Source organism: Cyprinus carpio, chromosome A5, assembly GCF_018340385.1.
Source record: "Cyprinus carpio isolate SPL01 chromosome A5, ASM1834038v1, whole genome shotgun sequence".
Taxonomy (NCBI): domain Eukaryota; kingdom Metazoa; phylum Chordata; class Actinopteri; order Cypriniformes; family Cyprinidae; genus Cyprinus; species Cyprinus carpio.
In genome coordinates, this window is record NC_056576.1 from 36,825,571 (window position 1) to 36,844,328 (window position 18,758).

Genomic DNA, 18,758 nt, shown 5'->3' on the forward strand with positions numbered 1-18,758 from the left:
AACAGATATTCACATAGAAAACAGCTGTTTTACATTAGAATAATATTTCATTGTTTTACTGTGTTTTTGATCAAATGAATGCAGCCTCGGTGATCAGAAGAAAAGACATCTTTCAAAAACATTATGTTTTACTGATCCTAAATCCTAATCCAGACTGTGTTCCAATAAGGTGTATTCACCAGCTTTAGTTATTATGACCCGCAGGACTTTAATCCAGCTGCTTATCTGTCTGTCTGGTTGATCAGCACAACACTTTAGAACCAGCTACAGTCTTCAAAACACCAGCCTCCACCGTAAGCTGGTTAGAGCTGGACTTTTCAGAGGAGATTCTGGGAAAACACTTCCTGTCTCCCGTATGGAATGCTGACAGAGCAACACACACACACACACACACACACACACACACACACACACACACACACACACACACACACACACAGGCTGTAGGGTTGGTAAGTTTATCAGATGTAATTAAAGCACCTGTGCTAAAAAACAAAGAGGAACTTTTGGAGGGGTGTGTGTGTGTGTGTGTGTGTGTGTGTGAGAGAGAGAGAGTGAGTGTGTGTAAGGCACAAAGAAACATCACTGAATAAGAGTAATATGATAACTGACCTTTGGCTTTTGGGTGTGTGGAAATGTAGAGCTCTAGAGGTCAGTAATCTAAATAAAACCTCTACCAAAGACACAAAATCAGCAGAACAAAGTGTACACAAGGCTTTTTCATCACTCTGTAATTGCATAAATTATATTTTTTTATTTATTTTTTATTTATATTTTAAATGTACATTTTTAATTTTTTTTTTTGTTTTTTTTTTATATTATATTTTTATATTTTTATTTTTTTTTTTGTTTTTTTATTATTTTTTTATTTAGTTATTTTGTTGATTTAAAATAAAGAACATTATGTCATTTAAATAAATAAAAATTATAAGTAATATTTTATTTAAATTAGATTATTATGTAATACAAATTATTTAAATATATATTTAATAAACATTTCATGTGATTTAAAAAAATTTGCATTTATATATATTATTTATGTGTGGGTGAATAGTAATTTAATTAAAATAATTAAGATTTTATTTAAATCAGATTATTAAATGTGTAATTTAATTTTATTTAAATTATTAGATTATACTATATTTCATTTTTTATTTATATAAATATAATATCTATATATATAGATTATATATATATTAATATATAATATTAAATAATGTAATTTAAATACAATCCTTTTCTATTTAAATTATATTGTTAAATATATATAATTTATTTATATAAACTGATAGAATTGTGTGTTTGTTTTTAAATATTATATTTAAATTCCATTTATAGTGTGGTGTGTGTGAGATCCCATATTTATGATCTTACAGTAAGAACAGTATCTGTGTTTGTAGTGAAGTATGGTTTTGTGCATGGGTTTATAGCGTGATCTCTCTGTCTGTAGATGTACGGGCGATACACTCAGGAGCTGGGTGTTTACGCTCATGGGTTTATAGCGTGATCTCTCTGTCTGTAGATGTACGGGCGATACACTCAGGAGCTGGGTGTTTACGCTAGAGACAGCCCCGTCGATCAACCTACCTCGAATACGGAAATGGACGACTGTGGTTCAAGTGTCGAAGTAAGGTGTACGTGAGACAGCAGCATCAGCAGTCGCATGATTTATGCAAAATTATAAGAAATTTTCGCCTGGTGGTGTTATGGAAAATGACCGGAACGGACTGACATTGTTGATTTGAAATGTGCATCAATTTTGGAAAATATGGAGTTAATTATCATTACATTTAATGCGTCAAGGGTTGTTTATGTTTTTTGTGATATTTGAGGATGTTTGTTGATGATTCAGAATGGTTTTTTTTTAGGTATTAAAATGCACAAATTTTCCTGTGAGGGGTAGGTTTAGGTGTAGGGTTGGGGTAGGGCAATAGAAAATACAGTTTGTACAGAATAAAAACCATTACACCTATGGAGAGTCCCCATAAACCACATATACCAATGCGCATGCATGTGAGAGAGAGTATGTGTGTGTGTGTGTGTGTGTGTGTGTGTGTGTGTGTGTGTGTGTGTGTGTGTGTGTGTTCTGACCTTCTGGTCTGTACTGAGCGATGATGGTCACAGTCTGTCCTGCATTCTTCAAGGCAGCTGCTGCTTGTTCATGTGTAGCTGCCCGCAGATCCACACCATTCACCTGAGAAACACACGCAGATCATTACAATAACAGATCTCACACAGCACTGCTTCACATATTACTGTACCAATACTGCTAAACTACATTTCAACAAGACAACAGCAGCAACACTACCCCATTATAAGTACTGCTGCATTGCAATATTTACTTCTCTTTTCTTTACTGCATTTTATTTTTCAGATCCTAATATACTGGCATGAACTAACCCAAAACAGCTCTTAAAGGGACAGTTCACCCAAAAATGAAAATTCTGTCATTTACTCAACCTCAAGTTGTTCCAAACCTGTATGAGTTTCTTTCTTCTGTTGAACACAAAAGAAGATGTTTCGAAGAATGTTAGTAACTAAACATTCGGCAGTAACCATCGACTTCCATAGTATTTAAAAAAAAATAATAATAAATCCATACTGTGGAAGTCAGTGGCTACTGTTAACTCTTTGGTTACAAGCATCAGCATCTGATCACCAGAGGAAAGGGAACAATCTGAGGGTGAGTAAATGATGACAAAATGTTCATATTTGCGTGAACTATCTCTTTAAAATCACATAATAATATTATGACAATCAGCATGCTCAGACATATGAATAAAAATGCACAATATGAGAGTAGAAAAATAACTATTCCATAAATATATATTGTTATTTACTGTACACTGTTTTTTAAACGTTCTTACGCTCAGCAAGGCTGCATTAATTTGATCAAAAAATACTGTATTAAAATAACTGATTTCTATTTGAATATATTTTGAAATGTAATTTATTCCTGTGATGCAAAGCAGAATTTTCATTAATTATTACTCCTGTCTTCTAAATGGCATATTAATATTATGATGATCAGCATACTCAAAGCACAATAAAGACGTTTTTGATCTTTCTTGGATTTTCTGTATTCTATTTTTGTGCAAAGACTGTTTATACCTTGTCTTTGACTGTCAGGTATAGATCTATGATACTTTGACAAAAATCCTGGTCAGGACTGATGGGATGGAGTCTCCATTAAAAACTAATCATTAAACATACTGATCTACTGACCAACAACATGACTAGAATTAAATGGAGTTGTCAAGGACATCATTTTAAATTCTGTACTGTAATTATAGGTTCAAAACATGTGATATGACTGCACCTGAATGCAAAAGCATTCAAACCGCGGTAAAGCTCTTCATATGTGAGTATATGTGTACGTGTTTGCATGTTCTCACGCTCAAGATCTGATCTCCTTTGCGCAGTTCTCCGCTCAGGTCCGCAGGGCCTCCTGCCAGGATGAAAGAGATGAATATTCCCTCGCCATCCTCCCCTCCAACTATATTAAAGCCCAAACCCGTCGATCCTCTGTGGATCACAACACGCCTCGGGTCCCTGAGACACACAAGACAGAGCAAACAAATGACAGAAGATAAGACAAACTACAAAAGAATTCCAGGATGATAATAATCGTTTCCTGTCAAATACACATTATTTCATATATGACTGAACCTGAAGCACTTATGCTTTCAAGCTATTTTTTTTTTTCATTTATGCACTTTTTTTTTTTTACTATTGTTGATATAGAAACACAGCTGGTTTAGCTAAAGCATGCTGTTTCATTAAAGCAAGTATAGCACTTTTCAAAACAGCTTTACAGAAAATCATATTGTTATTTCTATAAAGTTTTATAGTTTTATAGTTATAGTTTTATGGCTCAGCGTTATGATAATATATGTCAATGACATAAATGATAAACCAGTTAAGATTTAGCTCTATTTAACGTTTCAGTAAAAAAAAAAAAAAAAAAAAAGCTGGTTGACAGTAATCACTTTTCTGTTACAGACTAATAAAAAAAGATAATTGCAACTTTTTGTTTAACAATTGAATTCTGACTGTTTTTCTCACAATTGCGAGTTATAAAGTCCAATTCCGAGGGGAAAAGTCAGCTCACATTTCTGATATTTTCTTACAATTACAAATTTAATGCAATTAAGACTTTATTCCGAGTTAACATCACGAAAGTCAGAATTGCAAGACATAAACTTGCAACTGCAAGAAAAAAAAGTTGCAATTACCTTTTATATTTTTTATTCAGTGGAGGAAACAAGCTTCCATATTTGTGACCAGTGTGACCAGTTGCAAACATTGTGGAGATTTTGTGAAATATAAAACATACATAGTTTGGATGTCAATTACTAAAGTTTTTGTATAATGACAAAACTAATTTCAGATTATATTACTTCAGTATATTGTGAAACATATCATTATTGTTGTGTAATAAGCCTTTGGTCGTATCAGCCACCTCTGAGTATTTTTTATCAGGGAGCTTCTAGAAATTTATTCCATAATTCTTTAGTCCTTTAGATGCTCAGTATTGAGGAAGCCAGAGGCACAGAACTAAATTAGACACAGTAAACATGTCCTGCTCTAATTATGCAGAAAATCTGTGGAAATCTGCAAAGTTGATTTCAATAGACTCAAATAAATTTTGAAGGATTTACTTATCGACTTACTTTCGATCATAATTAGCCATATTTGAATAAATATAATGAACCCTATGGGATCAATGCCATCCATTCTGAGCTTATTTGAATGAATAAGAAATATGAAAAAAAAAAAAAAATAATTGAATAGGAAATATGAAATGCCTCAATCAGTTTTTGTTAAGCGAATAAATTCCAAATATTGAATCCATAAGATTTAAAAGAAGTCATATGAAAATAACATTTTTGTCTGCTGCATCATAGGTGTGACTTCAATCTTAAATTAAATTATTAATCTCAGCTGCCAATTCATATTTATTTTATTTACCAAAGGCAGGGTTATTATTGATAACTAAAACTAAAACAAAAATAAACAAAATAACTTGAAATAAAATAAATATGAACTGAAATAAAATCCCCCCCCCAAAAAAAAAAATCTAGTTGCCTCTGCAACATTTCTCATTTTCATTTAGTTTAACTTAATGTACTAAAAAAAATGAAAACTAAAACTGATTGAAACATTAAAAAACTACACAGACATATTTAAAAAAAAAACACACACAAAATTACTAAAATTAACTACAATCAAAATGAAAATGAAAATGAAAATGAAAAAAGAAAATATAATAATAAAACCAATTCAAAATGTTAATAAAAACTATAATAATAATATGTGACCCAGGAGCACAAAACCAGTCGGTCAGTTTCTGGAAATTTAGATGTATACATCATCTGAAAGCTGAATACATTATCTCTCCATTGATGTGTGGTTTGTTAGGATCGGACAATATTTGGCCGAGATACAACTATTTGAATGTCTGGAATCTGAGGGTGCAAAAAAATCAAAATACTGAGAAAAACACCTTTAAAGTTGTCCAAATGAAGTTCTTAGCAATGCATATTACTAATCAAAAATTATGTGGTGACTCTGAAGTACGCAGTTACAGTAGGTCAAGAGGAGTGGCCATTCTCTTCACAAAAGGCACACTGTTTATTCATAGCTCAATTATTGTGGATAAAGAGGGCAGGTACTTAATAATAGTTGGTGAACTGTACACCCATTACAATGGTAAATATTTATGCACCTAATATGGACTCGCCCTCATTTTCTAAACATGTTTTCGCTCAGATCCCTGATATTTTGCATACTAATATACTTGTTGGAGGTGATCTAATTTTAGTTTTGGATCCATATTTAGATCGTTCATCTTCTCGCAGAGCTCCTCCTTCAAATTCCAGTATTTTTCTGAAAGAATATTGTAATAACTCTAATCGTTTTGATAATTGGAGAACTTTTAATCCACAGGACAGAGCATAATCATTTCATTCTAATGTTCATAATGTATATACACGAATAGATTACTTCTTGGTAGATGCTAAACTGATGCCACTCACTAGTAAAGTCGTGTATCATGACATAGTGATCTCAGATCACGCTCCTCTCTCATTTTCTTTTAACGTTTCTAGCATGCCTCAGTGTGATAGGATACAGACACTCAACCCACAGCTCCTAAAGCAACCAACGTTTTGTGATTTAATAAGAGAACAAATCTTCTTTTTCTTTGAGATGAATGATCGCCCTGAAACGCCCCCCTTAATACTTTGGGAGACTATGAAAGCGTATATCAGGGGTTGTATTATTTCTTACCAGGCCGGAAGAAAGAAAAGAAAAAGGGCTAAACTGGTAGAGCTGGAACAGCAAATAAATTGTTTAGATGAAGAAAACGCTGCACATCCATCCATAAAGACTTATAAGAAAATACTTTCATTAAGATTTAAATATAATCAGATACTTTCAGATCGTATCATCAGAGGATTCCTACACACGCAACAAAAATGTTTTGAATTTGGTGACAAACCCCACAAGCTGCTGGCACGACAAATTAGAAAAATGGAAAGTGATCGAGCCATGAGTAAAGTCAAGTCAAAAAATGGTGACATTTTAACATCACATAATAAATCAATGAGAGCTTCAAACAATTCTACGAAGAACTATACTCTTCTAGGTCCTTAAATGATGATCTAGCTGTCAAAAACCTCTCGGACAGTTGTGACCTTCCCACTTTAGTCCAGGAAGATCGTAATGCCCTCAACGCTGAGCTCTCGGTTTCAGAAATATTAGATACTATTAAGACAGTGAAATGTGGGAAAACCCCTGCCCAGACGGCTATTCCAGTGAGTTTTATAAAGAATTTAGCGATCTCCTCTAACATTATCTATTTAAAATATACACTCAAGCATGTTTAAGGTTAACTCCCACTTCAAACGAAGCCATCATAACAGTCTTACCTAAGAAGGAGAAGGATCCAGTAGAAGTAAGTAGCTATAGGCCAATATCACTTTTGCCAAGGCTTTATCTATTAGACTTCGTTCTGTAATGGACAAACTTATTCATCCTGATCAGACAGGGTTTATTCCTAACAGGCACACGTCTTCAAATCTCAGACGTCTTTTTAATATTATTTACTCTCAAAACACACACAAAGATGATCTGGTCATTGTTTCTCTCGATGCAGAGCAATTAGAATGGTCTTATCTTTTCGCAGCCCTAAGAAATTTTGAAATTGGCGATAATTTTGAAAAGTGGATCAGACTTCTCTATCATAAGCCATGTGCAAGGATTCTTACTGATAGAATTCTTTCTCCTCCAATCTGTCTATATAGAGGCTCTAGACAGGGCTGTCACTGTCCCCTCTACTCTCCGCCCTTGAGCCCCTTGCTCTAACTCCAACATACATGGATATAGCACAAAGAATACAGTAAGCAAAAAATCATTATATGCTGACGATATCCTGTTTAAACCTCAGTCTGCTGTTTCAGTAATCTTAGAAATGGTCTGTCATTACGGCACATTTTCAGGTTACAGGGTCAGCTGGTCTAAGAGTGAATTAATGCCTTTAAAGGTCAGAGATATTTCCGCTCTCCAAACCTTCCCATTTGAAGTAACGCAATATAAAGTTAAGAATTGAAGTCACAAAAAAAATTTGGTCTTTATTTAAAGCTATTTCCCCCCTCTAGTGACTAAACTGCAAAATAATATTCAGTTCTGGAGATCCCTGCCTATTTCTTTAATAGGAAAGGTTAATATTATTAAAATGATCTTTCTCCCACAAAATCTTTATCTTTTTCAAAATATCCCAATATTTTTACCAAACAACTAGATTCCATTATTATACCCTTTTTGTGGGATTACAAAGCCTAAGTACAGAATAAGTAAAGCACACCTCTGTAAATCTAAAGCTGTTGGTGGAACGGCACTTTATTACTATGCTTGTGCTCTTCAGACTATCATAATGTAGCTAAATCATACTGCAGCTCACTCAACGTGGATCCAAATGGAAAGAGAGGCATGTAGACCATATGATATTGGTGCAGTCATACTGTCTCCTATAAGGATAGACAAGTCAGTATATAACCATAACTGTATAATTCATAGTATAATTCGTATTTGGAAGCAAATCCAATCAAAACTGCAATAAAGCCATTGTCTTTCCTTTTACCAGTCAGCGGGAACCCTTCATTTATCCCTTCTACTATGGATGCTGCTTTTACAAAACGGAGGGACTTAGGACTTCAGACTATCAGAAACCTATTCATAGATGGCACTTCTGCCTCCTTTAGACAGCTACAGGATCAATATGGTTTGCATCCAAGTAACTTTTTTAGATATTTACAGATTAGGGATTAAATAAGAAATCACATACCCTGTCTTAAAGGGATACTCCATCCCAAAATTAAAATCTTGTCATTAATCACTTACCCCATGTCGTTCCAAACCCGTAAAAGCTCTGTTTGTCTTTGGAACACAATTTTAGATATTTTGGATGAAAACTGGAGGCTTGTGACTGTCTCATAGACTGCCAAATAAATAACAGTGTCAAGGTCCAGGAAAGGTATGAAAGTCATCATCAGAATACTCCATCTGCCATCAGAGGTGCAATCTGGGTTATATGAAGCGACGGGAACACTTTTTGTAAGCGAAGACTTTGATATCTTTACTTTCCATACCATACTTTCAATGACTTTTTCCAGATGTCTCCCCATATTGTGACAAATGTCAGACTGATGTAGCCACTATCTTGCATTGTTATGTTCTTTGTTCTAAGTTAAGTATTTAAAACTCTGTCAGATATTTTACACAGTGCATTAGAGCCCGACCCGCTTCTTGTGATATTTGGAATTTCTGATAAAATCATGTCACTTAAAAAACTCAACAACAGTTGCTGTCCTATGAACTTACTGTGGCAAAGAAACTTATCCTAAGGATTTGGAAAACGACAGAAACACCATCAGCTAAACTTAGGTTGGAAGAAATGATTAAAGTACTACATTTGGAAAAAAATTTTATTCCTGTTGGTAAATAAACTGGATAAATTTGATAAGATTTGGTCTCCTCTTCTGCTGTATCTTGATAATGCAGGCTGAGTAATCATGCGGTGTTGACCGCACCATTAGTGTGTGGTGTGATTAAAGTCCCTAGCGTGGGGAGGGAGGCAAGGGGTTGTTTTGTTTTGTACCATAAATATTTGTTGTGCTTGTATGTTCAGTTTTTTTTTGTGTGTGTTATTTAAGTTTGTATGTATATACAGTACAGACCAAAAGTTTGGAAACATTGCTATTTTTAATGTTTTTGAAAGAAGTTTCTTCTGCTCATCAAGCCTGCATTTATTTGATCAAAAATACAGAAAAAAACAGTAATATTGTGAAATATTATTACAATTTAAAATAATGTGTTTTTAAATTTATTATACTTTAAATTATCATTTATTTCTGTGATGCAAAGCTGAATTTTTAGGATCATTATCACATGATCCTTTAGAAATCATTCTAATATGATGATTCATTATCAAAGTTGGAAACAGTTCTGCTGCTTAATATTTTTCAGAACATGTGATACTTTTTTAGGATATTTTGATGAATAAAAAGTAAAAAAAGAAAAAAAGAAAAAAAAGAAGCTATGTTTTTAAAATATAAATATTTTGTAATAACAATATACACTACTGGTCAGTAATTTGGGGTCAGTATTTTTTTTTTCTTTTTCTTTTAAATAAAACCAATACTTTTATTCAGCAAGGATGTGTTAAATTGATAAAAAGTGATAGTAAAGAAAATATATTATTAGAATATATATTATTAGAATTTTTTTTTATTTTGAATAAATGCAGTTCTTTTTAACCTTTTATTCATCAAATATATTAGACAGCAGATCTGTTTCCAACACTCATAATAAATCAGAATATTAGAATGATTTCTAAATGATCATGTGATAGACTGGATGTTACATGTGACACTGAAGGCTGGAGTAATGATGCTGAAAATTCAGCTTTGCATCACAGGAATAAATTATTTTTTTTTAAAGTATATTCAAATAGAAAACTATTATTTTAAGTTGCAATAATATTTCACAATATTACTGTTTTTTCTGTATTTTTTGAACAATAAATGCAGGCTTGATGAGCAGAAGAGAGACTTCTTTTAAAAAACATTAAAAATAGTAATGTTTCCAAACTTTTGGTCTGTACTGTATATATATATATATATATATTTTTAAAAAACATTAAAAATAGTAATGTTTCCAAACTTTTGGTCTGTATTTTTTTTTTATATATATATATATATATAAAACCGAAAGCATGGTATGTAACAATAACTATTGGATTGTTTCATTGAATACCTTAATAAAAAAGATATATATGAATATATTTACAGTAGGAAATTTACAATATATCTTCATGGAACATGATCTTTACTTAATATCCTAATGATTTTTGGCATAAAAGAAAAATTATCATTTTGACCCGTACAATGTATTTTTGGCTATTGCTACAAATATACCCCGGAGACTTAAGACTGGTTTTGTGCTCCAGGGTCACATATAGTATCTCAACGATACTGAAATAACACTGATGCAAGCTCATTTATCTAAACCCATGGATTGTGCAGGAACCGCTGAATCATGAGCTTCATCACCTGGGTAAGTCATCCTCTCCCATCAAGCCATGCAGCACTGGAGAAAAGCGGCTTGGTGAGGTGGGAGTGAGGGCTTGTGGGTAATCCGAGGCCAGGAAGTTCGGATGTCCGAGGTCCGTGTCCATATGCGGAGAGTACGCTGAAGGGTGAACACACACAGAGGTTTTAGAGAGGACTGTGCACTGCAAACCTAGCGTGCAGGCTGTGAAGCAGCTGTGTACTCACTGCTCGTGAGGTCTGGTGGGTTGTAGGTGCTGGTAAGGTACAGGTTGGTTGGCTTGGCCACTCTGAGGTAGACCACCTCTGCTGTGTTCTTCAGCGTGCCCACCGCGTCCTCATGCATCACGTCCTCCAAACACACATTATTCACCTGCAGATGCAGAGACTGACGTTATGGGAAGCATGTCCCTCGTGAAAAAGAAATGCACTTGTGCACCTGTAGTGTACTGAGATCTTAAAAGAATAATTACAAAAAACTTGACTTGCAGATAATATAAGATTAATGAAGTAAAAATGCATTTTTAATGTCAAATGAAAAGTTTTAATTTAAAGTACAATCTATATCTTTATGATTTAAATGCTGTGTTTTAAAGTGTACACTAATGTTGATGTTTTGGACATACTAAAGCACATGTAAATAATTGACTATAATTGTAACTGTAGTGTGTTATTTTAATATTACATTTAAAGTTAATATATTTAAAATGTACCAAATTGCAGGGTTATTATAGTTAGCGAAACCTAAAATTGAAACTAAAACTAAAACCATTAAAAATTATTTTGTTACTTAATATAAAAAATAACCAAATTAAAATATAACTAAAATAAAATAAAAGTTTAATTGAAACTTAAACTGAAAAAAAAAAAAAAATACATAGAAATAAACAAACAAACAAACAAACAAACAAACAAACTATTAAAAATGACAAAACACACATAAAATTACCAAAACTTTAACAAATTAAAATAAAAACAGCAAATATAAAACTTTTTCAAAGTATTAATGAAAAACTATAATAGGATCTAATAAAATAACACTGCTAAATTGCAACTTCACCATTACAAATGTATAGCTGACTTTAGTTGACTTTAAAGCGTATTTTAGTTTCTCATAACTGTTTTTCAGTACATTCGGCTGCAAAGACAATTAAATTACATATAAAGATGTTCTAAAGTTAAGTCCACAAAGGTCATCAAAGTGCACTTCTTTTTCACGAGACATAAGGTTAGAGCAGAAATGTAAGAACTGTGCTTTATGGACAGTTACTTTATACTTTAAAGTTGTGTTTAAAGTTGCATTGTGCAGATTCTGCATCACTAGTGGCAACAAACAAAACAGAAAATATTCAAGAATGCATGTAGATAAAAGTGAAGGCCTGTAGTTCCTCCTGTGAGCAGCAGGTGGCAGCACTGAAGAGCCAGTTTCTCCAGTCTAATCTTTACACACGTCAGCCCTCAGCTTACCGCCAGTATCTTATCACCGATCTGTAGTCGCCCGTCCTTATGAGCCGCTCCTCCCTCGATGATCTTTGTGACATAAATGCTGTTGTCTCCAGGGATGTGCTGGTTCCCCACACCACCCGCTATACTGAAGCCTAGCCCTGAGACAGAAACGACAGGAGGGACATATCTCGTCACAAACAGAGCTTTCAGTTCTTCATTATTTGAAAAAGATGTACTTTGGATGCTTTTCTGACAAAAACAGTTCCCAACATTCTTCAAAACATCTTCTGTTCAAGTTCAGCAGCGATAAAGAAACTCATACGGGTTTGGAACAAGTGTAGGGGGGAGAAAAGATGACAGAATTTTCATTTTTGGGTGAACTATTCCTTTAAAGAGCACAAGCATTTAATCTGCAGCAGCACACGTTTCTAATGAACAGAACTTTATTGTGTGTTGATGTGGACACATAATTATCATTATATTTATCTTGATAGTCCTTGGTGGGAACAGACCTTAACAGGTCTCCCATAAAGCATTGCAAATAACATAATATAACATAACATAATCTAAAAGAGTGTAACGAGGCCGGATTGATCACATCATTCACTTTGCTTCACGGGACTAGGGTTCCCTGCCGCCTTTTCAAGCATAATCTGCTCATTGGTGGAGCCTTCTGCACAGCATCTTGGGTAATGTAGTTTTTAGCCACAAATTCCACTGGTGTTGACATAATGCAAACGAATGGCTTCGACAAAAGCACATTCCACTGATTAACAACCTTGTAGCTCACAGCAGGATTATAAGTCACTGTGATGAGTCACTTTGATGTATTCTGCATGTGTAAGTCTCTTTGGATGAACGTATCTGCTCAGTGAATAAATGCAAATGATAAATAGAGCCTACTGTAGGTCATCTGGTCAACGAGTCCGTACCTTTTGGCCCTTTGATGAGCTTGATTTCGGTGACTTTCTCAGCGACGGGTTTCCTGCGTAATACATAGAGTCTGACGATAGCACCCGCCTCCTTGAGCGCCTCCACCGCCTGACTGTGGGTCACCTCCCGAACATCGACGTCATTCACGAAGAGAATGCTGTCGTTTACTCTAGGAGAGAGAGAGAGAGAGAGAGAGAGAGAGAGAGAGAGAGAGAGAGAGAGAGAGAAATGGAAATAAGTTATTAAGGCAACATCTGTCAGAAGCTGCCAGCGCTCAGTCATAAATAAACCTTTTGAACTGACAGCTGTCACAAAATCAGATTTTTTTATTTAAAAATGAAATTGTTTCCTTTTTTTTAGTTTCTGGCAACATCTGGCAACACTGATGCACAACTTAAGATACAAAAGATGTTATGTGCAAATGATATTGTAAGAGCAAATTATAAGTGAATTATATTGACTTGATTATATTCATATACAGTGTGTTTACAGGCTCTCAAAGGCAAATCTTAAGTCTTGTGTCACATGTTTTATATCTATGCCTTGTGTTTCAACCATTTATGTTGGCATGCAAAATCTCATCAATTCAGTTAAAAATCACAGTGATAAAAGAAAAATTTTCAAAACTTTGAATCAATTGACACAACTGCAAAATGATTGTGTATGAAACAGTTTACAAACCAATTGCAAGAAGTCAAAATTAAATCTATTAAATGCAATGTACAAATCATTAACCCTATAAAGCTATATATTTAATAAATACATCCTCTTTTTTTATAGAAAAATCATGTTAAAATGTGAGGTGAATACATCAAATATACAGCAGGCTTTTGGGGAACGCTTATTTGTTCATCTCTCAATCATCGTGTTGCGTTATATGTTTTGTCCTCCACTATAAAAACTACAGATAATTGATCATAAAACTGTCTCTCTTTTTTTTAGAGGTTCAATAAACTATAAACTGTGAAATATTATTTCATGTCATGCTTTACAGGGTTAAATATGAAGTGTCTGTATAATTCGTGTTTAATATAATATTAATTGTGTTTTATTGATTTGTAGTGCTTACTTGATGTTTTTAGGTAGAATTTGGCTAATTAAGCCAGTTGGAAACAATTAACTAAATCACTCTCTGTTTTTCATAATACACGTCTGTTATTAAAACTGAACCTAGATTACAAAATTGATATCCTGCTTTAGAAATGAAACACTTTGTGAAGCACCACGTGCTTTGTGTTCTCTCATGACGTTCGGTTCTGGCATTTGGTTCTGTGGTCTTGTTTTTGCCTTTTTTGGACAATTCTTTGAAAAGATTTGAAAACGACGGGAGAGGGCGGGATTAAATGTTGTCTTGTTCGTCACACAAAGCTATTATATTGATTCGTTTTATAGTTCACGAGTCATCTTATAGTACATTTAGTCCTCAGTAGAGTTCAACAGCACCAGGCTCAATTCACTTTCATTTTACGTAAAAGAGAGCAGCCAGGACATTTTACAAAACGTCTTCTTTTGTGTTCCACAGAAGAAGATATGATATGGGTTAAGAACAACATGAACAACAGCATCTGACAGAAGACGTTTCACTGAAACTGACAACTCGACCAAACATCACAAATATTGCTTAGCTTTCAGAAGTGCAGCGCTAGCTGTGCCGTCATGCAGAGACATAAAGCAGAGATTACAGAGAGTGAGAGAATAAGCTTTCTGTGAATAACTGCTCATAGATATTCATCACAAAGCCCTCTAATTACTACTGACCACCAAGAAAGCAGAAAAACAGAATTACGGTATTTTAGATGCTTTATTTCTGTCAATATTGTCAGCTCTAGCTTTTTCTTAGTCTGCATGGACTACAACAACTTCACATACTATTAACAAACTTCACCCATAACTGAGCTGGAAAACAGGGGAAGGCCTTTTAGTTCCCTCTTCAGGTCATTCATGTCTTTTGCAGTGAAATCTTTAACGATTTTTATAAATTTAGCATAAGAATAACTTCAAGAAGAGCACTCACTTTTAGGTTAACTTCCACACATTTTTAGTAAAATCATGATAAAATGCGAGCATCAAATATCTATCAGGACTGTTTATTTGTTCATCTCTCAATCATCATTGTATTGCATTGCATTATATGCTTTGAAAAGAGCTTTGCTCATAAATCTAAAGATTTAAATATCATATTTTTGAAAGATAAAGCCAAGAATAGGCCACAGGTTTGCTCTGATAAGGTCGGGACAGATGGGAAAAACAATGGTGAATGTAAATGCAACTCTACAATTCAACCAGACATAGCTTTTTTTTTTTTTTACCTCCACATATTATACATATTGCTGTTATTCAATTAAAATTGTAATCCAATTAATTACATGATGTAGCGATTAATCAATCTAATTACTCACAAATTAAATTTGGCTGCAAAAACACCCCCCAAAGGATAATTTAAAGTCATTGTTGTGTTAAATGAGAAAAATATCAAGTAGATATTACAAAAAAAGTAGATTTAGGGAGAAATATATTATTTGATTCAACATAATATTTATTACACATAAACATTTAGGCTAAATATGTATGTTCTTGCATTATTTGCATATATTTAAAATGAACTTATTTACTGAACTGTTGTTTAAAATCACATTTGCACTCGTGCTGTTCGGGGAAAAAACAACACTTGGGTGATATTGCTCTCGCTGCTCGTGTCATATCGCTAATCATATGATATACAGTACAGACCAAAAGTTTGGAAACATTACTATTTTTAATGTTTTTGAAAGAAGTCTCTTCTGCTCATCAAGCCTGCATTTATTTGATCAAAAATACAGAACAAAAAGTAATATTGTGAAATATTATTACAACTTAAAATTATAGTTTTCTATTTGAATATACTTTAAAAAAAATAATTTATTCCTGTGATGCAAAGCTGAATTTTCAGCATCATTACTCCAGCCTTCAGTGTCACATGTAACATCCAGTCTATCACATGATCATTTAGAACTCATTCTAATATTCTGATTTATTATGAGTGTTGGAAACAGTTCTGCTGTCTAATATATTTGATGAATAAAAGGTTAAAAAGAACTGCATTTATTCAAAATAAAATAAAAAATTTTAATAATATATATTCTAATAATATATTTTCTTTACTATCACTTTTTTATCAATTTAACACATCCTTGCTGAATAAAAGTATTGATTTTATTTGAAAAAAAGAAAGAAAAAAAAAACTTACTGACCCCAAATTACTGACCATTAGTGTATATTGTTTATTACAAAATATTAATATTTTTAAAACACAGCTTCTTTTTTTTTTTTTTTTTTTTTACTTTTTATTCATCAAAAGTATCACATGTTCTGAAAAAATATTAAGCAGCAGAACTGTTTCCAACTTTGATAATGAATCATCATATTAGAATGATTTCTAAAGGATCATGTGATAATGATCCTAAAAAATTCAGCTTTGCATCACAGAAATAAATGATAATTTTAAAGTATAATAAATTTAAAAACAATTATTTTTAAATTGTAATAATATATCACAGTATTAAATTTTTTTTTCTGTATTTTTGATCAAATAAATGCAGGCTTGATGAGCAGAAGAAACTTCTTTCAAAAACATTAAAAATAGTAACGTTTCCAAACTTTTGGTCTGTACTGTAAATATGATGAAAAAACTCATACGGGGCATTTTTTGCCTCAATATCTTGAATTTTAGGGGCACATAACTGCATTGTGTTGCCCTGTATCATGTAAAAAGTCAACTGCATGAAACACAAGATGATGTACACGTCTGAGGCGATAAAAAGGGGAGTTTAGAAATAAGTCTGAAATTAGACAGAATTGAAGGATCCAGATTATTCTTTTTAAAAAGCTGCAGTGAAGATGCACAAAGTATCTTTTCAAAGTATTAGATTAACTCTGAAACAGTGTTAATTTCGTCAACGAAGGCGAGGACGAAAAATATTGGTTAACGAACATGTTTTCTGTGACTAAGACGAGACGCTGACGAGCTAAACCTAATATATGATGATAAAAACTGTGACGAAATGTATGCAGCGTCTTCGTCAACAGGACAAGACGGGACTTTAATGTTATTTGAGGACTACCGGACATTCAAAATACATCCTATAGGCTACTGTCTTGTCCTTCAAAATGTGCATCCCTGTAATTGGATTGCAATTATTATATATATATATATATTATATTTTTCTTACTGCGCTTCTTTTTCAAAAATTATAAATTATATATATTATCTATATTACATATGAACAACTTAAATTTTTAATAAGTTGCTGCCTTTTCACTACTGTTTAAAGGGATAGTTCACCCAAAAATTAAAATTGTCATCATTTATTTAAGTTTTTCCAAATTCAATCCTTGATTCAAATTTCTCATAAGCTTAACTGATTTGGTCTAAAGAGAGAAGAATTAATGACTGTTTTTGTTTGAAAACTACATATAAAATATCTACCAAAACAAATGTTGGTAACTACAGTTTGACTACAATAATGACTAAAAGTAATGATTAAAAGTTGACAAAAATGCAATGACTTTTCGTCGACTAAAACTATGAAAGACTCAAATGACTTAAATGTTACTAAGACTATTAGGCATTTTCATCTCAAGATAAAGACTAAGACTAAATCAAAAATGCCTGTCAAAATGAACACTGCTCTGAAACAGCGAGTTTCAGAAAAATGTCTGCGAAGAAAAATGTTTCTGTCTTTCTAAACTACAGTCCAGCACTACCATAAGTAATGAAGCCCAACTGTCTGCAGAGAAGAGAAGAGCAGAGGACAGCATAAAACAGCTGACCGTCCATCAGCTTCGACAGTTTGACTCTGTCTGAGTGGTTAAAGCCAATAGTTCTCTCATCATTAACTAACCAACATCTCACTACAAACCTGTATGACTTTGATGAACGGATCGAAACGAGTCATTATTCACTGACAGTCTTCTCCTGCGGTGAGCTGTTTCACTCAGAAACACTGAAAAGATCCAACTCATACGGATTTGGAACAACATGACTGTGAGGAAATAATGACAGAAATCCATCTCTTTCTCTTTCTTTCTGTGCTATTCCTGTCTGCTTTCTGTATGTGTGTGTGTGTGTGTGTGTGTGTGTGTGTGTGTGTGTGTGTGTGTGTGTGTGTGGATGTGCTGGAAAGCTCTGGGGTAAAACTGCATTTGTTAGCAGGAACCCCAGCTGGTCCCATTATGAATGCATCACTAGTACATCCACTGAGACATTTAACTGTGAGCATGTGATTATAAATGTGAGCATATACAGTACGCATACAGTGACTGTAAAATTAAGTCTATAAACGGTTAATCGCTCAAAAATATCATCACAATTCAAAATATAGTCACAATTATTGTTCTTATTTTTTTTAAATAAGATTGCACAGATTTAGTTGCGGCAAACAGCACAGATGACTGTGAAAGAAATATTACACTTTTATTTAAGCATTTTAGATTTTATTACGCTTTTTCCCTAATGTGGAGCGTGCATGTGCGGTTGCCAGATTGGGAAGATTACGTAAAGCGCTAGGCAGAAAATGTGTCCTTGTCTGCGTCCCAATGTGCATATTATCCATCCAAAATTCTATGTGATATTAGCAATTTTCAATACTATTTAGGGCAGATAGGGTGGATAGTATGCACATTGGGATGCAGAATGGGGGATTTATACTCTTGACATCTGGCAACCACAACCATGAAAGCTTGTGGAGGCTTGTCACCATTGCAAGAAATCATGCTTAATAAATCGAGAGA

At 33.4% G+C, this 18,758-nt stretch overlaps 1 protein-coding gene across 5 annotated transcripts in view; it reads right to left on the reverse strand.

The window, feature by feature from the left end:
* Positions 1–18,758, reverse strand: part of LOC109049674 (disks large homolog 4-like) — a 180,457-nt gene that overhangs the window by 68,641 nt on the left and 93,058 nt on the right. For all 5 annotated transcript variants that reach the window (XM_042757119.1, XM_042757118.1, XM_042757117.1 and 2 more), the window contains 6 exons: positions 12,989–13,158; positions 12,078–12,214; positions 10,839–10,983; positions 10,614–10,752; positions 3,396–3,552; positions 2,092–2,194 (listed from right to left, as the gene is read on the reverse strand). In XM_042757119.1, the coding sequence (XP_042613053.1) occupies positions 2,092–2,194; positions 3,396–3,552; positions 10,614–10,752; positions 10,839–10,983; positions 12,078–12,214; positions 12,989–13,158 (851 nt within the window). The remainder of the gene's footprint in view (positions 1–2,091; positions 2,195–3,395; positions 3,553–10,613; positions 10,753–10,838; positions 10,984–12,077; positions 12,215–12,988; positions 13,159–18,758) is intronic.